At 41.5% G+C, this 25,673-nt stretch overlaps 2 protein-coding genes and 1 long non-coding RNA gene across 3 annotated transcripts; 1 reads left to right on the top strand and 2 right to left on the bottom strand.

Annotated features, from left to right (window-relative positions):
* Window positions 1-689: 689 nt before the first annotated feature.
* On the bottom strand, window positions 690-2,712 carry LOC110497878. Its single transcript, XR_002469732.2, has 2 exons — window positions 2,606-2,712; window positions 690-870 (listed from the first exon to the last, which is right to left on the bottom strand). It is a non-coding gene; the product is annotated as an uncharacterized LOC110497878 (long non-coding RNA).
* Window positions 2,713-4,109: 1,397 nt separating this feature from the next.
* On the top strand, window positions 4,110-21,298 carry c19h14orf180 (chromosome 19 C14orf180 homolog). Its single transcript, XM_021574319.2, has 8 exons — window positions 4,110-4,528; window positions 5,538-5,568; window positions 10,626-10,712; window positions 12,203-12,329; window positions 15,386-15,525; window positions 17,754-17,923; window positions 18,012-18,138; window positions 19,196-21,298. Exons 1-8 carry the CDS (start codon window positions 4,376-4,378, stop codon window positions 19,399-19,401), a joined length of 1,041 nt encoding a protein of 346 aa, XP_021429994.1. The 5' UTR covers window positions 4,110-4,375; the 3' UTR covers window positions 19,402-21,298.
* Window positions 20,945-25,105, bottom strand: LOC110497877 (transmembrane protein 179). The gene is made up of 4 exons (XM_021574320.2): window positions 24,737-25,105; window positions 22,976-23,113; window positions 22,683-22,761; window positions 20,945-22,542 (listed from the first exon to the last, which is right to left on the bottom strand). The coding sequence occupies exons 1-4, from the start codon at window positions 25,036-25,038 to the stop codon at window positions 22,360-22,362; spliced, it is 702 nt and encodes a 233-aa protein (XP_021429995.1). The 5' UTR covers window positions 25,039-25,105; the 3' UTR covers window positions 20,945-22,359.
* Window positions 25,106-25,673: the final 568 nt, after the last annotated feature.

The raw sequence follows: 25,673 nt of genomic DNA, 5'->3' as shown, positions 1-25,673 counted from the left end.
CTAAAATATGTATATGAAAAACCAGATTGAAGAATGGGACAATAGACAAGTGAATATAAGTCAGTGCTTGCATTTGTATCAGCAGTGGTGAAAAAGTCCCCACTTGTCATAGTAAAAGTAAAGATGTCTTAATAGAAAATGACTCAAGTACAAGTGAAAGTCACCCAGTAAAATTCTACTGGAGTAAAAGTCCAAATGTTTTTGGTTTTAAATATACTTAAGTATCAAAAGTAAATTTAATTTCAAAAATATACTTAAGTATATACTTAAGTGTTTTAAATGTACGGATTGCCAGGGGCACACTCCAACACTCAGACATAATTTACAAACAAAGCATTTGTGTTTAGTGAGTCTGCCAGATCAGATGCAGTAGGGATGACCAGGGATTTTCTCTTCTCTTTAAGAGTAGGAATTTTCCTGTCCTGCTATGTAAGGAATAATTTTGGGTGTCAGGGAAAATGTATGGTGTAGAAAGTACATTATTTTCTTTAGGAATGTAGTGGAGTAAAAGTAGTAGTCAAGTAGTCAAAAATATAAATAGTAAAGTAAAGTACAGATACCCCCAAAAATGACTTAAGTAGTACTTTAAAGTATTTTTTAGTTAAGTACTTCACACCACTGTATATCAGTTTGTATGAATGAGTGGTTACAAGATATGTAGGCCTTCCAAACACACACCAGAGGCAGAAGGGTGTTCTACATTATTTATTTAACAATAGCTAAAAGTCCCAAGTGGACAAGTCCAAAAAGATCAATTGGAAAAGTCCTATTTTAAAAGACCTTGAGGACTCTTCCGTGGTCACACCACTGCAGGCACACTGAGGGATCCAAGCCAGTATTCGCAGCAGGCCTCTCCTGGGTTCTGTTGTACTGAGTGAAAGAAAGATTCTGTCAACAGATTTAGCTGAAACGTCATAGGGCCAATTACAATAAAACTCCACAATACCTCTGCAAAAATGATTAAACTAAATCATAATAAGCCACAATAGAACTAAGGAAAGGAGTATAATATCAAAGGTAATGGGGAAATAGTAAATAGATTTAAACAAACTTAAATGGGAAAATCAAAAAGACTTGAATGGGACAATAAAAATGGAGGCAGGAGACAGTGGCTTAAGTAATGTTATCTGGTATCAATAAAGGCTAATCATGTCTACTCAGAAAAGTTTTCCATTGTCATTGGGGGGACACTAGTAACTCAAATAGTTCAGATGTGAGCAATGAGTGTTCAGGCAGAAAAGTCACTATAATCCATAATGAATTCAACCCGAATTGTGCTTCACCTTTCCAGTATCCCAAAAGGCCTCCTCTCTGGTTCACAGTAGGTGCACTACTGTACTGGCTGTGCGTAGCACACAAAGCAGTAGAGAATGTCAGCAGACAGTGCTAGCAGGTGAAATGTTGGAAATGGAATATGGAGAGGTACTTAGCTTTTGGAAAGGGTGAAGCGTTGACCCCAATAGTCAGTAGCAGGTCAGTAAAGTATAGGTAGCAAAGATATTGTTTTTATTTTCTAAAATCATTAGCTAGCTACATTGATGACCTCAGCTAATGTTTGAAGTTCTCTCTTCCCAAGCATTTTCAATTTAGCTAGGCTCATCCAACAGGCTTATGCTGCACTGAAACAAAGACAATACCAGACCAGACAGCCTGACCCTGATCCTATTGCGTTTAAGTTAGCTAACTACCTAAATGGCCTTTTCATAATCTTTATAGATAATATAAATATATTTGTTTTCCCCAAGCACCTAGAGTTGCCTGATATAGCAAGCCAGTACGGTAGCTAGGATGCATGCAATGTGTGACATTAGTTGCTATATGGGTGACATTAGATAGATGTTCTTTACCATTCGTCCATCAGATTTGCCACCAACGTTCCTTATAGGACACATCACACTGCACTCTAAACTACTCTGTAAACTGGTCATCTCTGTATGCCCGTCGCAAGACCCACTGGTTGATGCTTATTTTTTGTTTTGTTTTAAACTTAGGCCTCACTCCCTCCTATCTGAGATACCTACTGCAGCCCTCATCCTCCACATACACCCGTTCTGCCAGTCACATTCTGTTAAAGGTCCCCAAAGCACATAATCCCTGGGTCGCTCGTCTTTTCAGTTTGCTGCAGCTTGTGACTGGAACGAGCTGCAAGAAACACTCAAATCGGACAGTTTTATCTCAATCTCTTCATTCAAAGACTCAATCATGGACACTCTTATTGACAGTTGTGGCTGCTTCGCGTGATGTATTGTTGTCTCTACTTTTTCGCCCGTTGTGCTGTTGTCTGTATTTTGTCGTGATGTGTTATGTCCTATATTTGTATTTTATTTTTAATCCCAGCCCCCGTCCCCACAGGAGGCCTTTTGTAGGCCGTCATTGTAAATAAGAATTTGTTCTTAACTGACTTGCCTAGTTAAATAAATAAAGGCAAAAAAAATAAATGGGTGAGATGAAACCGGAAGGAATGACATCGCATTCGAAAAAGATTTATGTCTGGAATTATTGAGTCTACCATTACAGAAATCCACTTGCAAATCTTTACATAAATTAGATCATCAAAAACACGTTGAAATAGCATTAGGCTGAATTCCTAAGCTAGCTTTCTTACCTAAAATAAGAAGCGCCTTTTGGGAAGTCCTCCATGTTGCAATGTGGCTACTGGTTAGATACCTGGGGATGTAAACATCACGTTGGTCCCACCTTCCATTTAGCTAGCTAGCCAATCACTGGCATTGTAACAAGTGCTGTGATTTGTCAATAAGGCTGCCAATCATATTTGAGTAACATGTAGATTTGCGAACACACAAGTGCATTTCGAGAGAGCGCAGGCAAGTATACCGTGAGCAGGGAGATGCTGATCTCAACACTTAATTTATTGCGCTCAATTCTACTTTCTGGGAAAGCAAAAAAACATTGAGGTCTTTACTCTCTCTTTTAGCTCATCAACATAATCGTCTCCGTCCTAAATATATTTTATCTGAACTATCAACTCTCTCCACACGTGCTCATTTTTTGTGTGCAATTTTATAACACATTTCATGCAATTTTACTCATTTTACCATGGATTGGAGAGCAGAGGAGGCTGGTGGGAGGAGCTATAGGAGGACAGGCTCGTTGCAATGGCTGGAATGGAATGCATGGAACAGTATCAAACATCAACATATGGAAACCACTTGTTTGACTCTGTTCCATTTATTCCATTCCAGCCATAACAATGAGCCCATCCTCCTATAGCTCCCACCACCAGCCTCCTCTGGGAGATATACATTTTTGCAGTTTTAAAGCTAATTTCCTGCATTTCTACACATTTTCCATGACTTATGCCATGTAAATATGACATCTGAGTGAGAGTGACTAACAAAGTCAATGTCACACCCTCTCCCTGGGCACAGATTGTCGCTGGTTTAATGTTGAAGGAAGAGCAAACATCTGAAGCAGGCGGGCCGGTGGATAAATAAATATTAGTTGTCCTTGTTTGAACAGTGGAGCACTCTCTGTCTACACATACAGCAGGTGTTACTAATGACTCTTTGTTTACGCTTACTGTTTGTCACGCATTACGAAACACATGAGTGTATGGAGACCATAATGGAGTCCATCTGCTTATGTTACTCACAGGAAAACATGTAGACACACTGCATTTTTAGTCAAGCACTTGTTTATCTGTGTAAGGCCATTGTTCATTTTCACAGGCTTCTCATTTATAAACCATAAAGCATTAAGATTTCTTGATTTAATTCCTCCCTCCCCCAAGACATGCACAACATTGCTGTACCAGTGCACTAGACAAATTAGGTCAGAGTGTATCCTGAAATTAAATCAAATGCACAAATGGAATACATTAAACATGTGCAGTATTTCCAGTGGTGAAACCTTGCAGAAGCATAAAGCCCTGCAATTTGATTTCATAAGGAGAGCCAACCACAGTGAGAGAACCAGAGTGCTCAGGGAGAGAGCCACAGTGCTCAGTTGACAGTTCCGTTACCTACATGCTGAGACTGTTCACACACGCTGGCTGGACTACTGTACGCAAGTAGAGCAGTGATTGGACCAGGGCTCTGCCAGTCAATGAACAAATCCCCTCTGACTTCCTCTCCTCCTTTCCTGATGCAGCATGGGCTGAGAGGGAGGGGAGTTGATCTGTCTTCACAGCCTGCCTCAGCTCAGCTCACCACCTGCCCTTGAGTTACTGTGAATAGACAAGACAGAGAGGAAGTCGTTCTGTAGTCTGGCTCTTGTAAACCACATCTCTGCTGTGTTTTTATCCCTGGGCTGTTTAGATTTTTTCCCCTCTCTGCTCTGGGGGTGGAGTGGAGCGTTTGTCCCTGGCTGGCGGAGCTCCGATGGGAGGCAGCGCTGCCTCTGTCTGGGACTGGGGATGCTGAACGGGGGAAGGGAGGGCCTGTTTCAACTGGGACAGCAGCTCCAGCAACAGGGGGAGTACCAGGCCGCCCTCCACTGCTTCCTTAGCTCTCTGCTGGGGTTAAGGCACGTGCAGAGCTTCACTTCGCTGCCCAACTGCCTTCACCAGGTGAGCCACCGACCTAATGGCCGGACGATCACTCATTCTCACACCCATATGTATACATGCACCCGCAAACATACACACGCATACTGTAGACAAATGTTTGCACACACAAATGTCCAGTCTACAGGCACATGCACACACTTGTGGTGTACATAAACATGAGCACACAGACACAAAACCCATTCACCACAATACTGATACCATACATACAGTACTGACACTGTGTTTGCCTGTTACTCATACATTAGCATATAATATAAACACACAAGCCACACACTACACATACCAATACAACCTTGCCATCACCAATACCAATGTCAAACGTCATGTTGCCACTCACAGCACAGGATCAGCGTTTTTCCTGTTGACAGTGCATGTTGCAAGGTGAAGACAGGGAGTCTGTCTGTCTCAGGACAGACAGAAAAATGTCAAATGGCTCTTTTCAATGTCAGTAATATGCGTATTGCAAACCTGTGAGTATGTTAGCTACTGTACCTCAATATGAGGTTGGAAGTGGTCCATGTATAGTGCATAACATAATAATGTATGTCAGTAGCCTATTACCAGAAACTCCACTGTATCTGATGAATGCAAATAGCATCCGATTACTGGGACTCATTTCATGTGCATGCTTGTCTCCCAGAATAGAATATTGTTGTTTTCATCCAGTTTTGTTGAACCAGGGCCACAGTACCAGATTACATACTATAGGCCCCTGGATAACAATATGTATCAAGTGACCCAAAGAAAATGTCTTACATTTACAAATGTAGCCCCTTGCCCAATATCCCAGGAATGTGGCATGATGTTGAACAGACCAACGGCGAGAGAGAGAGAGAGCGAGAGAGAGGGTGGTGTTGTTCATTCCCCTCCACAATACAGTGGCTTATATGAGAATAGTGGAATGTGAATGGTCATACATGGTAATATGTGTAGAATGCAGACAGACAATTAATTGTGTAGCATATTCATATCATACAATCCTAATATGTGTTCTCCTTTGTGATTACAGATTGCTGAACTCTTCATCTCCGAAAATAATTGTATCCTTTACACACAAACGGAGGCCTTGTGAGACCAAACCCCACTTCCAGATAACTATTAGTACTATCTTTGCATGAAACCTGTGACTATGCTAGGAAGGCAAAAGCTGTTTCCTTTTTTGGTGGCAGTGGCCTGCGGGTATGGTGAATTCCAGTGCAAAATGTAATTTGGCTGTACAGAAAAAGCATCGTATAAAGAGGGAATTTGTGTCCATGGGACAGAATATTATCACAGCTTTGTCCCAGAATGCTCAAGGTTTTGAATGGGGTCAGGCTTTTTTCTTAAGAGGATTTGTAAGTGCTTATCTCCCCACAACACAGAGTATGAGAAAGCGAATTAACCTGTATTCTGCAGTGGCTGTGTGTGTCACCACCACCGCCATCATCCACTACAGGCCAGTGCAGTATAGGGTTCAGATAAGAGGGGTGTGGTGTTGCAGGATATACAACCTCTTCCCATGGCACTCCTCTCTGTTACTGAGACATTGAAAAACGTTTCACGCCAGCTCAAGTTATCTGCCTCAGCAAGACCCAGCTCCTCACAACCCATCTCCCAAAATAGGTTGATTTACTGGGCTCACTTCATCAATACATGTCCATAGTCTCCTCATGTCCTCAGAAGTAATTTAGTTAAGAGGCTCATAGGTCATGATAGGGTTAATTAAGTCTTTGCACATGAAAGAGACACATGGCATCATGAATAATTATGTCACAGTGGTGTCATATGTTAATAGTAACATATAAGCTTCATAGACACAGGTCATTACCACCAGAACGATTTGAAGTAGATAGTTAAAAAACTATTTACAAAGTCATTTGAGTTTTTATCATGGAACTTGTTACGTGGAACTGATCCAGACATGTCTTTTTGTCGACACAGAGATTAGGCCAGAACAATGGGATACATGACAGTCTGATTGTCCCAGTTAAAGTCACTGGCTATTGGGCAAAATCAATGTTGTTTCCACGTCATTTAAAACCCAAAATGAAATGTGATGATGTTGAATCAACGTAGATACGGATTGTATTTTTTTTAAAAGTCATCAACGTAAGATAATTTTGTATTTTTTTCACCTAACTTTTAACCTAAATCCAATGACATGTTTAATTCACATGAATTACCAAATGTAAGTCAAAATGACATCTGTGCCCAGTGGGTGGTCCCCGAGGACAGGTTAAACAGGATATTCATGTGACTGGGCAGAGCCAGAGTTTAACAGGCTTTTAAAGGGCTCTCTGGTTTGTATTTGGGAAGGTTCCCTGGGGAGTGAGGGAGGTGAAGATTTAGCCTAATCTAACTGACTCTGATGGGAACACATATTTTCACATGCACAGAATAAAAAACATAAACTCTCAGCATCAAATGCCATAATAATAACTCCCAGTTGCTGGAATTCTTCTCAGAGCTCTCTGACCAAAAGTCATCCTGGCTTTCGTGGAAAGTGTATTCATCTATCCATTCAATTTGGCTCTCAAATTAGAGAAATAAATAAGACAATCAAATGGAATTTTCAGTCAAATCATTCTCAGGATGTTTTCTGTTACAGTTTCATGTTTGTAATCAACACAATCCAAAACATTTTATTGTCTGTTTTGTGGTATGTGTGTGTTGACTGTATGAGAATAGTGTCACAAGCCACATATGCTTCAGAGTGCTTCCTTTAGAAGTTTATCTCAACCTTGACCCTCTCCACTTCACATGTACTGCATGTGCTCTAAATTGAGTTCACCCTGCTGTTGGAAGGGGGTCTCTGTCTGCTTTTTTTGTTTCCATGTTTTTTTCTCCCCAATTTGGTCATCACCAACTCAGGGTGGAGGACTTAGTACCTACTCAGTGTGGGTTCGCTGCATTGTTGTTGCTGTCCTGCCAGGTTGTAAATACCCCAGACCAGCAGAAGTAGTGCTTTGACCTCTGTGGTCTGCCTGTGAAGTGACCTTCTATCCCAGAGGGTCCTCGTCATACTCATCTCACTGTTGGCAGTTAGCATGGGGTTTTCTAATGTAGTGATATGGGCTTAATGGGCCTCTGATCATAGTGGAATTATCTCCAGATTTCAAAACACATTAGAAATTTTACTTTGGGGTGATTTTGTAAAAACATTTTTGAGGCATCACGTGGTATTGACAGTTTTTTCATTATTTTTTGGGGGTGATGGATCGAGTAGGTACAGTTTATAAGCCAGGATATACAATGCAATTATATCTGTGTTTGTAATCCATACCGAATGTGTTAGTTGTGAACGCCTCTCCAGCCATCTTATTGGCATGTGAAAAGTGTTGTCTGTAATGGCCATCAACACTGGCACTGGTACTCCCTGTACATAGCTCCACATTGATCTGGTACTGGTACTCCCTGTATATAGCTCCACATTGATCTGGTACTGGTACTCCCTGTATATAGCTCCACATTGATCTAGTACTGGTACTCATTGTATATAGCTCCACATTGATCTGGTACTGGTACTCCCTGTATATAGCTCCACATTGATCTGGTACTCCCTGTATAGAGCTCCACATTGATCTGGTACTCCCTGTATATAGCTCCACATTGATCTGGTACTGGTACTCCCTGTATATAGCTCCACATTGATCTGGTACTGGTACTCCCTGTATATAGCGCCACATTGATATGGTACTGGTACTCCCTGTGTATAGCTCCACAATGATCTGGTACTGGTACTCCCTGTATATAGCGCCACATTGATATGGTACTCCCTGTAAATAGCTCCACATTGATCTGGTACTGGTACTCCCTGTATATAGCGCCACATTGATCTGGTACTCCCTGTATATAGCTCCACATTGATCTGGTACTGGTACTCCCTGTATATAGCGCCACATTGATATGGTACTGGTACTCCCTGTATATAGCTCCACATTGATCTGGTACTGGTACTCCCTGTATATAGCTCCACATTGATCTGGTACTGGTACTCCCTGTATATAGCGCCACATTGATATGGTACTGGTACTCCCTGTATACTGGTACTCCCTTCCTTATTGTGTATTTTATTCCTCTTGTGTTACTATTTTTATTTTATTATAATTTTTTACTTGGTTAAGTCTACACACGTGACAAATAAAATGTGGTTTGATTTGAACAGTCATTACCTCAGCGGCCCAGTAAACCCTGGAGTTAACCCAAAACTGTCTGTCAGCAGCCCAATATCTCTACCTCAGCTGACTATGATATACTGTCAACGAATAGGAATGAGGCACATTGCAGCATATGCAGGATGTTTAGAAGAGGATCGTAGTAAACACAGCACATAGTAGCAACACAGTAAACACAGAATTCTACTTGTCCACTGGATGTCTACTGGAGTCATAAAGTATGCATGGCACTGCATACATTGTGTATCCTTCTGGCTAGTGAAGTCTATTCGGAGTGTGTGTTAATGTGCTTCTCGTGTATTTTGCTAGTCATAAAAGGTAGCCTCTTTCCTTTCACATGGACAGTTGTGATAGGGTTTATAGACTACTGTCATTTAAAGATGCACTATGCAGAAATCGCTCCGGCTTTTCCTGGTTGCTAACATTCGAATGGTTCGCCTAATTTCACTTTATGTGACAAAACAAAAAAGTATAGTGTAGAAAATCATAGTACATCTGAATCGCTGTGAACTATCTTTTCCATAACCAAAGATATAGTGTATTTTCAGCTGTTTGAAGCTGGTGTACGAAACCAAAAGTAAAAGACACAAAAACAAAACTTAAGAAGGGGAAGCATAGAAATAACGCAAATAGGCTTTATTCACGGTATATAATACATTTTTAAAGCTTTTATTTGTATCTAAACTGTGCTACTTTAACGGCAATCAATAGGTCACACACAAGCATTCAGAAATAGAACTGAGCAAAGTCTGGTCTCACGTGCGACAGAGTGCTCCTGCTTTTGAGTAGGCCATTTACACCAGGCTGTATGTCTGTGTTTATTTTAAGCACATTTTCCTTGTCAAGCAATGCTTTTAAATTCACCTGTCAAGTGTTAACGGTGTCAACATACAAAGGGATGCATTTATTTCAGTATGAAGAATGCCTTTGACAAAGTGAACCAACTCGGCTCCTGAGTCTATTTTTAGGGATGGCACACATATTTGGTGCCTTAGGGACAAATCTTAATTTATTGGAAGGAGAGGTGGTCCAAAATACTGGAGGGTTGTCAAGATTTTTTTGTTGCTTTGGGGAGGGTTGTGTATGTTTTTTATTGGGCACAGGGGAGGCTAGCGCATTTTTTCCCTGATTTACATTCGCTCTTCTGCTCATATTTTCCCTATAAACAATGGCTTGACTTTTGATATTACCCTAATGAAGTTTAGAAACATTTGTGAAAGTTTGGTATGGTGTGGCTGTTATTAAGCTTTAGCTGCTGAAGGCCTATGATACTGTAAGTCCCTGACTTTATTGTGCCAACCCGGTCACACAAAATCTTTGGGTATAAATGTTTGTTTTTTTAACTGACAAAATCTATCAATCAATAAATTCAAACTGTGCAGTGGCCAATTGATGAACGGAAAGAGACATCGTTTACAAAAAATTCAGAGATTGTCAAGCCAAGCCTTTGATACTGGGTAAACCTAAAATGTAGAGAGGGATGTATTGTCTGTTTGTTGAGATCGACAGTCTATTTGTGGTGTTAACACAAACCATGATATTGAAGTGCCCAAAGTTGGTATGCTTTGTTTATTGGTTGTGTGGTGCATTGGCACAGAAACCTGTTGGTGAACACCTTGAGTTGGAACAGCCCCCCCCCCCCCCAGTAAATTTAAATCCATCCCTTACAGAATCAGATACCCAAAATAACTGACACATCAACATTGACAAACAAGACTGCAGTAGAATGCCCAGATATTATAGTCCACGCCTTCACAGAGACTGTTTTGAGCTATCTGTCTAGAATGTTGGTGACGAGCCTGTTACTGGCTGAAGTCACATTCAGGAGCCATAAAAAATATTTTAAAAACACGTTGCAGTTAAGCCTGGTGACAACATTTCTGACACTACAACTGACTTAATACCTTTGACAACTGGGCCTGATCCTTCACCTATATAAATAGACGGCAAGGCCCTGCAGTTCATTCAGGCTGAGAAGATGTTCTACGAGGTTTCTCTAATTGAGCTCACTGCTGTTCAGGGGAGCACAGGCAAGTATATTTACATCTGTAAAATGGGGGCATTAAGGTGGCATCCACAAGTGCAGCTTCTCACCATCTGACAACTATGTCAGAAGGGGACCATCGTCAGTAGCATTTTGTCGTGGCTCTGGGTTGGCCACCCACTCATTGCCCACCATTGTGCATCGGTACAAGGAGTGACGAAGGATGCCGTTTAAGTACTATGAGGGTGGTTGATGAAGCAATTGGACTCAGGTGAGTGAGGCAGGCTTTTGGCTAATGAAGATTGGATGCAGGTGAGCAAATTGGCATGGGTACTGCTCTACCATATATGGATTTCCTTGCCGCGCTGCCGCCTTCCATTGTGGATGTCTGGACCCATATATGGAGTTCCTGCTACAGGGCCGCATTCCAATATGAATTATCGTTATCCATGTATGGAATTCTGCATTCCAATATGAGAAGTCTGAGTCCATATATGGAGTTCCTGCTCTGCTCCAAGGCTGCATTCCAATACAGAAGAACAAGCACATGTATGGAAGTTCCTGTTGTGGATTAGGTATGTCATCTGAAGCTTAAAGCTGTCCTTCCAAAACTGTGTTATAAACTACACTTAGCACTCTAACTGGGTGATTAAGGGGTGCCCTAACAAAATTCCATTGCTGTAAGCTATGTATGTATGTATGTCTGTCTGTCTGTCTGTCTGGAGGTTGCTGATTCAACAGCAGTTCAGTGTAGCATGGGCAGGAGGTAGCAGGAGTTATGGGATGGACAGGGAAGACAAATGGCCATGTTAGGCATTATCTCATAAGGAGTTGTGTGGCGCCATGGAATACTGAGGCCCCTGATTCAGCACTGTGCCAGCTGCTCTGTTTCTCTCTCCTGGGGCAATGCTGGCATCACAATCACTCCACCAGCCTTCTCTCTCTCTTCAATCTCCTGTTCAAACCTCAGCCCATTTCCATCTAATTTTGAATATCTGACAGATATTTGACCTACCCTATTTTCAATGCTTTCAATTCTTTTCCCTCATCCTGTTAAAAGTTTCTGTCTCCTTATTGCCATTTCTGAACCACTTTACTTTTCAGTTTACCTCTCCAACGTTAGGCTGGAAAAGCTTTTATGGAGGCTAATCTCCACTCCCACCAGGGTCAGCTCAGGTGTTTGTGTCTGTGTGAACAGGTAGCTGTGCCACTGCTTTTGTGGGTGTGGTAAGTGCGCTGTTTGCACTCACAGTTTCCTCTCCCTTCCCTCTTCCCTCTGCTCTCTATCTGAAGTCTCCCGCTCACTATCCTGTTGGCTCCACTGTACCCTGCTGTTCAGACTCCACTCTCATCTCCACACTGCCAGCCCTGCCAGAGATCACATCGCCAGCATTTTGGATTCTGTTTACTTGCTATGTAGAGAGACAGAGGGAGTTAAAGGGATATAAAGAGAGAGAGAAGGATAGAGCGTGAGCAAGAGGGATCGAGACAGACGTTAGCGGGCGGCTGATTACATGCCCTGTGTGTGTGTAACAGGCCCCCAGAAGGAGGCTTTGCTGGGCTCGTCTGGGACAGGATGGGCATCCCCAGAGGAGCTATCGGATCAGGCCTCCCAGGCACAGCATTTTGAGCGGCTGGCCCAGCTTTGCATCATGAGTAAAAGGTACGTAGAGTTAACAAGAATAACGCAAATGTCCTCTCTTGCAATAAGGGCAGTGCTGTTTAGTATTGTTGGTCTTCCTCTCATTAAATGAGACAACTTTGGGGTTTCTGTTCTGCTGGCTTTTTTGAACTGGTGTTGGTAATTACTGGGTTTCAAGTATGGAGGGATGAGAAAGTAGATATTAATATTGTGGCTGATATAGACAGCATAATATATACTGATACTGTAGGTGTTTTTGCTTGCTGTTAAAGGCTCCAAAAGGCTCTAATTATATTTACTAGATGCTGTATTTTGATATTTTGGCTAGCTCTGTTCCCCTTTACTTTTGAAAGGCTGAATGAGTGTATAATATCTTTACAAAATGAAAAACAGTGGTACTGTCATTCAGACATGAGGCTATTTCATTGAGGCATTGTTCGCTTTCTGTAGTTTTAAATTGGACGTTTCTGAATGATGTGCTTATTTCTAACAGAAATCTACAGTATTTAAACTGTATGCTGTCTCACATCTTAAAGTGATACTCATTTCCATATTGCCCCTCCCCCAGATTGTTAGTGAAAGATGGGTTTATATGTTCATAGTGCTTTGAAAATATGTCATCAGGATGAAAATGTACCTCGCCAAAATAAACCAGTGCACAAAGAAATGTTTGCATCTGTGGCCCTCATGCAAAAACCACCGAGGTGAATTTACCTGTAGAGGTGGAGCAAAGGGACAACATCCCTAATGGGAGTTTCAAGTGTTACCAGAACACATTGATCTGATGTCCTTGATGCTGGGGTATTCTGGTAGGCCACAAAGACAGGAACATACACATTTATTTGCCCCTCCTGTCAATGTTTGGAAGATTAGAGAATTTAGCCTGATTGGCTTGATAGGGTGGAAGGGGGTAACAGGTATCCTGACTACTCAAGCTAAATTCTTCTGCTGCTCCGTCGTTCACTACATACTAGTCTGAGACTGCCGTCATTTAAGTCGTTTTTGGTGATGAGGTGCACGAGGGGTGTTGTTCAAAACAAAGTAATCAGTGATTGAATCGTCTCTAACCAATCACAGTATCAAAGCCAATGACTCATTTTCAAATCACCGCTTTACCCACGTGCGTTCTGGCTCTGGCCTAACCCATCGATTTCTGGACCAATCAGACGGCCCTGAATGTGTTCACATTTTTGGTAACTTAACCTAGCAGGCGTAAAAAAAAATATGGCTGACTGGAGTACCCAAATCCATTTTGAAGGGGAAACTGAAGTTAGGTTGAAAATACTGTATCCCTGAAAACCGGAAACATCCGCTTTTTTGGTTTCTGCTGTTTGATCTCTCATTTTTGTACAATACTTTTAGTTTAGGGTGTCTCTAGTACTATATGTTTAGTTTAGCGTGTCTCTAGTACTATATGTTTAGTTTAGCATGTCTCTAGTACTATACTTTTAGTGTAGTATGTCTGTAGTACTATACGTTTAGTTTAGGGTGTCTCTAGTACTATACTTTTAGTGTAGCGTGTCTGTAGTACTATACGTTTAGTTTAGGGTGTCTCTAGTACTATACTTTTAGTGTAGCGTGTCTCTAGAACTATACTTTTAGTGTAGTGTGTCTGTAATACTATAAGTTTAGTTTAGGGTGTGTCTAGTACTTTACTTTTAGTGTAGCGTGTCTCTAGTACTATACTTTTAGTGTAGTGTGTCTGTAATACTATACGTTTAGTTTAGGGCGTGTCTAGTACTTTACTTTTAGTGTAGCGTGTCTCTAGTACTATACTTTTAGTGTAGTGTGTCTGTAATACTATACGATTAGTTTAGGGTGTCTCTAGTACTATACGTTTAGTTTAGTGTGTCTAGTACTATACTTTTAGTTTAGTGTGTCTCTAGTACTATACTTTTAGTTTAGTGTGTCTCTAGTACTTTACTTTTAGTGTAGTGTGTCTCTAGTACTATACTTTTAGTTTAGTGTGTCTCTAGTACTATACTTTTAGTTTAGTGTGTCTCTAGTACTTTACTTTTAGTTTAGTGTGTCTCTAGTACTATACTTTTAGTTTAGTGTGTCTCTAGTACTATACTTTTAGTTTAGTGTGTCTCTAGTACTATACTTTTAGTTTAGGGTGTCTGTAGTACTTTTAGGTTAGTCCATCTCTAGAACCGTACGTTTAGGTTAGTGTGTCTCTAATACTATGCTTTTCACCCTAAAGAAATGTACAGAATGCCCCAAATTCATCCACCCATTAGACGCCTCCCAATCCAATGGACTTGTTTGGGTGCAATATTTTATTTACAGGGTTTTAGAAGACTCACATCCTACTACAGCACTAGAGCACTGGAGCTTGTGGCAGTTTGGAATTGGGAGGATGGCAGCCTCTTCATCTTTACTGGGTCATAGACATTTTTGTAGATGTTTATGAACGGTCTATGAGATGAACATTAACCTTGGACACTGATGGAGTAATGAGGACTACCAAGAGAACTAGAAGAGGTGCTCATATAACTGTCTTTAGTAGTCAGTGCTAAGTCAATGCCAGCCCCCTTCTTCTCTCTTGGACAGAAAGTTATCGTGCTTCCTGAATCTTTCAGCGCTGTGGCAGGAAGTCCTTCGGCCGTTGAAGGGCTTCGCTGTACTTTGGCGATCAGATGTCCTCAAATTACATTCTAAAACAGTGCAAACAGACACCTGGCCATTACTAATTGAAGGGAAGCTTTGTTTTGGAACAGCGATCGTGACATCTGTGACACTACACAGGACTTGTTCTACATCCATTGGCACACGTAAGGGCCGGAATTTGTCTTGCAATGCTATGCCCACCTAGCTCCATGCCAGAGCAGTATAGCTATGAAAGGGTGCACGGTAAACCAACCGGTGGGAGCATTGGCAAAATGGACAATAAAATATATTTTCTTTTCTTTTCTTTCTTTCACCCTCCTTTAACCTGATTTCACATTGAATTTACTTTAGTTTAAATCTCAACCAAATGTAAATCCAACTAGACATTCAAATGACATATGTCCCCAGTGGGAGAAATAATGTATAAAATGTTAATTATCTCTGTGTTCCTGTCCTTCATCTTTTAGACCTCATCTCGCTTTAGAGTACAGTGGGAAAGCCACTAAGATCCATCAGAGGGCCTTTGGCAGCGACCACCCCGTCACAGACAAGAGTCTGGAGCTGCTGGCCACCGTCTACGCAGAAATTGGCAAAACAGAATACTCAGGTAAAACCCCTGAATAAAGACAGAACACTTTAAAAGCCAGTGTCATGCTGAAATAAACATGGATGAATACTTACAGTAGATGAACTCAATAGTCATGAGTGTTCCATCACGGCTGAGTGTGTCAGCATGTTCTTCTCAGTGTGACAGGCGGGCACAGGCAGTGGAGAGTTTATAGTTGACAGTTTGTAGTTAAACTGAACCCTGAGAGGTGATTTGGTGTAGACCTTGTCACTAGGTTGACATAAAGCACTCTCTTGTGGCATGACAAACCGGAAAACAGCTGTTAAGCCCAGGAACAACTTAACTGCTTTGCTTCAGCGCACACATCGCACTATAAGTGGCTTACATAATTCCAGTTAGCCCTCCTACTGTATGATGTCTGCTCAAGGAATTGTTAAATGAATAAACACACCCACTCAGAGTGGTTTTATATAGAGCTGAACAGAAAATGCTTATTGTGAAATTGACAGTTTGAAGCCACTGTATTGGTGTGCTCATGCTTCACTCGCATGATGAGGAGGTGGCATTTTCGACTGTTTTCCAAAGTTGCCATTTTTGGGGTAAAGAGGTCTGCTGAAGAAGGCACGGGGTAAAATGTGCCCTAGATGTTGAGAACAGCTGTTGAGTCAGTGTTCACAGACAGGGGTGCTCAGTAGAGCAGGCTATGTGTAGGACCTGGGGTGCTAAGAGAACGGTTCCTATTCATGCCAGTTGACCTTCTTGGCCATATCCTTGGTAAAATTATTGTCAATAAGTAAAGAGAACAGCTGAAGCATGGACACAGTTTGTCCTTGCAATGTAAGCCAGGTCACTGTCAGGGTACACATTTCATTCACGTGCTTCTGCAAGCAGTACCAGAGCACCAAGTCTAGGTCCAAAAGGTTCCTTAACAGCTTCAACCCCCAAGCCATTAAACCGCTGAACAATTAATCAAATGGCCACCCGGACTATTTGCATTGACCCTCCCCCCCTTGTTTTTACACTGCTGCTACTCACTGTTTATTATCACTTTACCCCTACCTACATGTACAAATTGCCTCGACTAACCTGTACCCCCGCATATTGACTCGGTACCGGTACCCCCTGTATATAGCCTCCACATTGACTCGGTACCGGTACCCCCTGTATATAGCCTCCACATTGACTCGGTACCGGTACCCCCTGTATATAGCCTCCATATTGACTCGGTACCGGTACCCCCTGTATATAGCCTCCACATTGACTCGGTACCGGTACCCCCTGTATATAGCCTCCATATTGACTCGGTACCGGTACCCCCTGTATATAGCCTCGGTACCAGTACCCCCTGTATATAGCCTCCACATTGACTCGGTACCGGTACCCCCTGTATATAGCCTCCACATTGACTCGGTACCGGTACCCCCTGTATATAGCCTCCATATAGACTCGGTACCGGTACCCCCTGTATATAGACTCGGTACCGGTACCCCCTGTATATAGCCTCCATATTGACTCGGTACCGGTACCCCCTGTATATAGCCTCGGTACCAGTACCCCCTGTATATAGCCTCGGTACCAGTACCCCCTGTATATAGCCTCGGTACCAGTACCCCCTGTATATAGCCTCGGTACTGGTACCCCCTGTATATAGCCTCGGTACCGGTACCCCCTGTATATAGCCCCATTATTGTTATTTAATTGTGTTCTTTAAAAAAAATTGCTTTAGTTTATTTAGTAAATATTTTCTTAACCCTATTTTCTTAAAACTGCTTTATTGGTTAAGGGCTTGTAAAAGCGTTTCACTGTAAGGTCTACCTACATCTGTTGTATTCGGCGCATGTGACAAATAAGATTAGATTTATTTTGTACACAAAGTATGATTTCTCTGTGACCTAAAATGGCTGTCATAGAGTTGTCATTGTGGGTGTGAGCTGCACTCCTCCTATAAACCCATTTATTGATAGTTGGATGGTCTACATGTTGCTTGTGCAGTCTATTCCACATCTTTCATAGTACAAAGCCAGTGCAGTGCTTTTGTGATCTGGAAATGTGTGTGTTGTAAGTACCACTGCACTGTACCTGTGTACATAGTAAATGGCCATGATGGAGTCAACCCTGATGTTTTTCACAGAAATGTTTGTTTTTGTATTTTGAACTTTCATCTTCAGTTCTGTCTACACAGTAGTTGTCTGCATGTTTATTGGTACCTTGGATCCAGGTTCCATCTGTGGTCAGAGACTAATGTTTACTCATGGTTAATCCCTTAGATTCCCTAGGCCAGTGTGTGTCAGCGCTTTCCAAGAGGTTTGCTACTGCCGAGTCCTTCAGAGACACACTCAACAACGGTCTTTCCCATTCCCATTCCCACCGGGATAAACGCTCTGAGGTCCGGCACAGGAAAGACCCCCGCCCACTGTTGGACACACCAAAACCCAAGGTGACACTTTTATTTCAATGACTGAAATGTCCTCAAAACTGGTGTCCATTGTGTCCTCAGTTCTAATGATATCTCACCCTCTCCTCAGGTCACCAACGGTAAAATCCCCATGTCCATACTGAAGAGATCTGGCTCAGGATCAGACTCAGAGCCCAGCCACAGACGGAAAGGCGAGCGGCGGGTCCGGTTCAGGGAGCCTGAAACCACTGTGCATGGTGAGAGAGACATCAGGATCAGAGATCAAATACCAAACATATGGAGGCCATGAGGACTAGATCTTTCCAAACTTTCAAAGTTTGAGCCCCTTCAGTGCATGTAACGAGCCGAGGAGAGATGGCGTTGCCCTCTGGTGCATTCTCACCTCTACCCAGTCACTCACACTCCTCTCTACTCTACTGGAAGGCCTTGGTCTGCAGAAACAAGAAACACATTTGTTATTGGACTGACTCAGCTCTATTCCACTGGGTTTTAGAGAATGAAACACTTACTAAATCAAAATGTATTAAACAATGCTTAGTAATACATTGGTGAGTTATACTGCTAAATCTACTGTTCTCCTAATTCTCTATGGGCCACTACTACTGAACCTTACAAAGGAATCTGCGTTGTTATGGCTTAGCTGTAAAAGAAAATGAACAAGATACAGTAAAATCCTGTGATTAGATTGTAAAACACTGTCCCTTGTGGATACTGTAGTACTTAATGTAACGCTGAATTCACAAAAAGAACAAACATGAGCAAGCTATTTACACTTCATGATTAATTATGCATGCAAATAAGGTAGCCTTTTCTTTCTTTATTTACTTGCTTCTTGTCTATCGGTTTCGCAGACATTCCATACTATGACCGTTTAGTTGGTAAGTCTGTCTGACAGTGGTCCCAAATAATAGCACACTAAGAATATGGAGCAAGTGTCACCCTCATTGACTGGTCATTACTGACTTGTTATACTAAATCTGTGTAAGGAAGAGTGTTGAGTGGTGCTTAATATGAGAATTTGCAATCATAGACATTTTAATATTGTACTGTGATGCATGGGTATTCCACCCACTTTTGATATTGCATATTCCAGTCCAGTATCTGGTGTATGGCACTTTTTATACTGTTAATAAAGAGACTGAAAATCAGGCCTTTAGCTACAATGGGGTGGACAAAAGTGATTTTGGAATCACAAAAACAACATGCCCCTCACTCCTGAACATGCAGACTGGAAGAGCATTTACAAATCATAAATCATTCAACAGTTTGTTTTTGGTCTCTTTTGGTTCACAGCCTATGACACATCACCGCCCAGCCCCCACCTGGCCCTGTTCACTTGCCTGTTCCTGCTGATGTCACTGCTGGGCGTGGCCATGTTCTGCACGGACCGCCGGCGCCCACAGCGTGTCTGTGAGGAGCTGGAGGCCTCGCTGGCTGTCTACCTGATACACATAAAACAGCTGCTGTGGGGCTGCTGGATCTGGCTAACCATGCAGTGACTGGGACCCACCAGAGGGGGAGGCATGGAGGATTCGCTCTCTTCATTACATGTTCGTTGAGGTGCCCTACCTAGCCTGGTCCCGAGCACCTCAGTCATACACACGGACTATCTATCTATGGTGTTGAGATGTGCACCCCTACTGCTATGCTCACACCCATATATGGAGAAATGTGTAATCCCAGAGATATTTAGCCTCCATGTCTGTATACTGGTGGTGGGTATGCTACCATGTTCGTTTTGTTGATAAGACATTTTGCACATCAGCAATGTCGATGCTCACTGGTATGCTCACTTAATTGCTACAATAATTGACATGTTCCTTTCTTGGCACAATCTATTGTGAGTGAATGTTTCATGGAATGCCAAATTAATTATATTTATTTAATTACAATGCTATGTCATTTGTGTACTTAAAAGCTAGCTACAGATATGAATGTGTATATACCGTATACTAAGGACTGTCACAATATTACGCCTTGTTATTGCACATAATTGAATGTATAAAGTGTGAAAAACTGCTTAGAGTTGGCACAAAACACCCTTACCGTCTAAAATAAGGATTATGGATTGAGTCAAGCACAATGTGACAACCTTCTGAAAAGGATTGCTGACACAGGCACAGGACTGCTTCACTTCACAGTGCCAGGTTAAACTAGCAAATTGACAAAGCCATCTTTCTTTTACAGCATAAATACTGCAGTCTGGCGTTTCCTACCTTGGTCCTTGGGACCCCAAGAGGTGCACGTTTTGTTTTTTTGCCCTAACACTACACAGCTGATTCAAATGATCAAAGCTTGATGATTAGTTGATTATTTGAATCGGCTGTGTAGTGCTAGGGCAAAATCCAAAACGTGCACCCCTTGGGATCTCGAGGACCGAGTTTGGAAAACCCTGTTGGACTATTTTTTTAGGTCAGATCAGTTTTGGGTTCCAAGTTGGGACAAAGATGATAAGACATTCACCACAATAATATGAATACTCACTTTCCTGGAAATGTACTCAAATTCAATGAGTGCTTACGATTTTGACAGTGTACCTCTTGGTAAATGCTAAAATGCCTCAAATAATATCCTCTCTCCTCTAAATTGTATTTATTCTTCCATACTGCATATCTGCATCTACTCAAATATCCAATACTTTCATTTTCTTTAGAGTACATTTTGTAAGGGCTTTTGTTACATTTCTATTTTTTGATTGTGCCAATATTCAGATTTGAATCTTGATGTCAAATGCTTTTAAAGTTAAGGATTATTTGGGAATTGAAAAGTACCTTAAATTAGAGCAAATGTTAATGATGTAAAGAAAGGAATCTACATGAATTGTACAGTCCAATGGTCTGTGGTAAGATGCAGCAACATTATGACACTAATTGAATCATCACTGTGGGACCTTCAGTAATTGGAACCATTCAAATATAGAAAATTAAAGTCTCTTCTATAAACAGGTCGAGCTTTAAAGGACTAATGTGATGCTTATGTATGTGATGCTTATCATATCATATCATATACCTCTTGATCCGAGCAATAAAACACAAGACGTTGTTTCCACTGATACATATTCTTTAAACAGTATAACAGGTTTCAGGGAACACAACATAAGAAAGAGTCGCTGTTGGAAAAATCTGAGCAATATGATGCAACCAATGTCTGAATGGAGGAGCTACTGAGACTGAAGGTTCCCTTTGCACCATCAAACGGAACTACTATCGTTAGCAATACAAATACCCAGCAAGTCAACATGGCTTGTTTCTGCACATTTTGGTTAGTAGCTGCATTTCACTGCTGACAATATGCCTGTGGTCACTTTGAAAGAAGTGCCTTTTAGAAGGATTTTGTAGTTTCTATATTTTGTTATTTATTTGAATTATTTGAAATAAAACTGTCATTGCATACCAAGATCTGTGAGGGTGGTGAGTAGTGAGGGTGGTGAGTTGTGTGTGTGTGTGTGTGATGATCCATCTTTCCACACTGCGGACTACATTTCCTCACACACAACAGCACAGAACTGGCCTTGGATAATGAGTTATCCCATCTATGTTACTTATAATTTGTTCACTCACTGTCAATGTTTTTTTTGGGCATGAGGATTGAGGAATATCGGACCCTGTGCCTCATGACCAGCCTGAACTTTTTATGATTATCAGGATGATCAGGTAGACTGATTTATCTAGCTATATGACTCTTAGGCATTTCCTCCTGAGTTCTCTCCCAGTCAATTTAAGTTAATTGACCATACATGTCTCTTACATAGTACAGTTTTCATTTTTACAAAATACTGTTTGGTAATTGTAGATACTGTATAATATACTGCAAAAGCACACATCATACTCTGTTGCTGCACGTAGGCAAGGAAGTCACACATTACTGAAAGCTTGCACAATCTGAATGTATTGGATTGTTACAAAAAATATATTGCCCAACATCAACAACTACATCCTGCTCACACATCTAACGTTACATGCACACAGTAAAAAATACAATAAAAAATATCAATTTTCACCATTCTTTAACCACCCTGTGTTGAGTCATCATCTAAGTGCAGCTAAAAAGGAAGTCATTTTTAAAAGAAGTCTCTATGTTCCATTTCTATCCTCATTAAATGGCCTTGATTCTCTGAGCCAATTTACACTCCAGTGAGTGCCTTGAAGGGGAAGACATGTCAGCAGTAGCTCATTAACAAATATAAATATAGCAAGTGGACAAGTGGATTGAATCAGCTCCACAATACAGCTGGAATGCCTTTACCCTACGCTTTGCGGTCAACAGCGTTTTCAACTGGTAAATCAGACAGCATATAGGAGGAGTATATGTAAGCAAGGCATAACAATGCACTCTAATCACAGTTAATGGAATTTCAATTGATGGTATATAGGTTGTCAGGGGCTGGCCTATCTATGATGGCAGTAAGGGTAGGATAAGAGGATATGTTTCAGTGATGTGCACGTGTCCTCTGGGTGTTAGACCATGCCACTCTTCATCTGGTTGGCATCAGAACCCCGGCGGGACGAGCGTCCCAGCAGCAGCTCCTTCTCGTGGATCAGACTGTCCAGAAGGTCCTCCTGGCGGTAGTTGTGGTAGACCTTGAGGAAGGCCATGACCGTGATACCCATCCACGTCAGCCACGCTGCCCACAGACCAAACTGCAGGTAGGAGACATGTTTAACAGATATAATATAGTCACAGGGTTCAACCAGAGCTGGGTCAAATTTGGACAGAAGACTCTGGTACAGTCTCAAGTATCAACATAGTGTATAAGTCTACACATTCGTCTGACCCTTACCTGAGCAATGGCAAACTGGTCATAGAACGAGGAGTTGTCAAGGCCTAACTCCAGATCAGTGTCCTGCAGGTCCTCACAGCTGTAATACAAGTAAAGAGTAAGGTGTGAGCTTAGGAGAAGAACTGCTCATACTGTTACTTTGGTCACTGAGATTAGGGGACACGACTAGTCACATGATCATAGGTATACGGTTGGAACTCAATAGTATTTCTAAATATTGCCACAGACAATCGAAGAGCTTGGGAGACATGTAAAGACAGTGTGAGGTATAGACAGGGTGTTTTGAGTCTCACCTGCTGGACATGCTCCCTCCCTCTGTGATGGCGTCACACCACAGGTTGAAGCCCACACTGACGATGGTGCTGGAGAGGAACACTGTGAACACCACCAGGGAGCTGATCACCAGATTCAGGAAGGCATTGAACAGGGAACTACACTCAGAGAGAGAGAGTGAGAGACAGAGAATATACACTGAGTGTACAAAACATTAGATTGACCATGACAATTTTGAACATGAAAACAAATTAGGCACATTTGGGCAGTCTTGATACCAAATTTTGAACAGAAATTCAATGGTTCAATGACCAGTCCAAAACATTGAACATACACCGCTGCCTTCTAGTGGTCAAAATCGAAATTGCACCTGGGCTGGAATAATACATTCTGTTCTTTCTCTTGCAGTTCAAATATGATGGTACAAAAAAAAATACAAAAGAACGGTTGTTTTTTTCTTTGTATTATCTTCTATGAGATCTATTGTGTTATATTCTCCTACATTCCTTTCACATTTCCACAAACTTCAAAGTATTTCCTTTCAAATGGTACCAAGAATATGCATATCCTTGCTTCAGGGCCTGAGCTACAGGCAGTTAGATTTTCGTATGTCATTTTAGGTGAATTTTTTTTTTTAAAGTTGCGGATCCTTAAGAGCCTTGAGACAATTGAGACATGGATTGTGCCATTCAGAGGGTGAATGGGCAAGACAAAATATTTAAGTGAACAGGGTATGCTAGTAGGTGCCAGGCGCACGGGTTTGAGTGTGTCAAGAATTGCAATGCTGCTGGGTTTTTCACGCTCAACAGTTTCCCGTGTGTATCAAGAATGACCCACTACCCAAAGGACATCCAGCCAACTTGACACAACTGTGGGAAGCATTGGAGTCAACATGGGCCAGCATCCCTGTGCAACGCTTTTGACACCTTGTAGAGTCCATGCCCTGACGAATTGAGTTTGTTCTGAGGGCAAATGGGGGTGCAACTCATTAGGAAGGTGTATAATGTGATTTCTTTAATACCATCCCTGTCACATTTCCTTAGTGTTGAATTGGATTTGAATTGAAGATGTCTGTGGAGATTGTGGTGTTTTCTTTTCTTATTCCAACCATCTTGTCAAATGCTTGAGTGGTGGGTTTTATTTTTATTGTGGCTATATTGCGTTTTTTTTTAATGGATGCTATGACCAATATAAAGATATTGGTGGTGTAGCTGTATCACACTAATTCATTCATTCTTAGTTTTAGATAGGCCTACATGTTTTTTTAAGTGAAAGGTCTGTCACTGTTTCATTCTGTCACCTGTCAGACCAATGAAATCGTCTGCATTGCACAGTAGTAAAACATGTTGTTATAAAGATTGCAGACACATCTCTTTAAGATAGAGTATCCTAATCCATAAATGTAGTTTCTGTGATTGCAACTCTGTTGAAAAGGCAGAAAATGGCATTTCTTCCCTCGGGCTGATTAAACATATTGATTATGGAGCTACGCAGGGTGATGGGCAAATTGTGCCATAGCAAAAACATACGTTTTTTTTTATTCTGTGGGGCCTAGATCTGTAGAAAAGACTCTGAAAAAAACATTAAATTAATGGCTAGCGGGTTTTGTTTTTGCTGTATTTAGTCAAGCAGCATCACTGATCATTCGGGCGTGGGAGTGGATGGGCTGCTTGAAACACAACCCATCTCTTTATATCGCTTTAAAAATAATTAAGATAAAATACACACGAAGAAAACATGGACAGTAATGTAGAACAACCACAAATTATTAGGACACTCACTCGTCGTGGCCTTTGCAAAGAAAGAACAGCAGTCTCCATGCCTGCACTGCGGAGAGGACGAGAGATGCTATCCCGACAAAAGTGATGAAACTGCAGGAAGACTCCGGTCCCCACTCCTCAACGATGAAGCGCTGCTTTGAAACTGTGATGTTCTCATTCTGCCACATACCACGCGTGAAAAGCAAGCATTTTCCATGAAAATCCTCCGTGTTTTCGGAGAGAGGCACTACGGAAATAAAGCCAAACACAAACGCCAAAAAATAGAGGATGCATTGCGCGAAAAGTACATTATCGAGGGCCATTTTCCCATATATTTTCTCTTACTGCGTCTGTTGCATCGGCGACTGCGCAGTAGACACTTGAGCGTGGGCGCAGCATCAGCACCATTCACGCTGGAGCAGGCAGCAGTCTCAATGAGCCTAATTCATCTCATATTCTACTAATCGGGTAATTCCATGAAACTGGTACGATTTGAGTCCCTCTGACCTTTTTAAGTATAGTTTAAGTTTTGGGTCACCAAAATCCAATGTAATATAAACTGAAATGTACCCTGTAAACATTACATTCATTTCAATTTTAATGGCAGAAAATTGCTTGTTTTCAAATGACACCAAGCATTTGTCATGTCCTCTGTAGCCAATAACTATTAACGTTGAATGTTTTAACTGCATGATTATTTATTAAAATCACAAAATATTGTTGCATAACTCAGTCTACCCCGTTACACCAACTAATGCCCTCAAAGCTCACTCCATGCCTGAACATTCCAGGCTCTCTTTACTCGCGAGCGGATTCCAGGGCGTTGTCAGGCATTGCCAACATGGAGGAGATCTCTAAAATATGTATCAAATTCGTTAAAATGACAAATTACATTCTCCTAATTTAAAAGCTACAGCAATGCAGTTGTGAGAAAAATGTAAGAACATTTGAAGACAAG

The sequence above is a fragment of the Oncorhynchus mykiss genome, chromosome 19 (assembly GCF_013265735.2).
Source record: "Oncorhynchus mykiss isolate Arlee chromosome 19, USDA_OmykA_1.1, whole genome shotgun sequence".
Taxonomy (NCBI): Eukaryota; Metazoa; Chordata; class Actinopteri; order Salmoniformes; family Salmonidae; genus Oncorhynchus; species Oncorhynchus mykiss.
The sequence above is the reverse complement of the archived record's forward strand: the minus strand, read 5'-3'. Positions and strand labels throughout refer to the sequence as shown.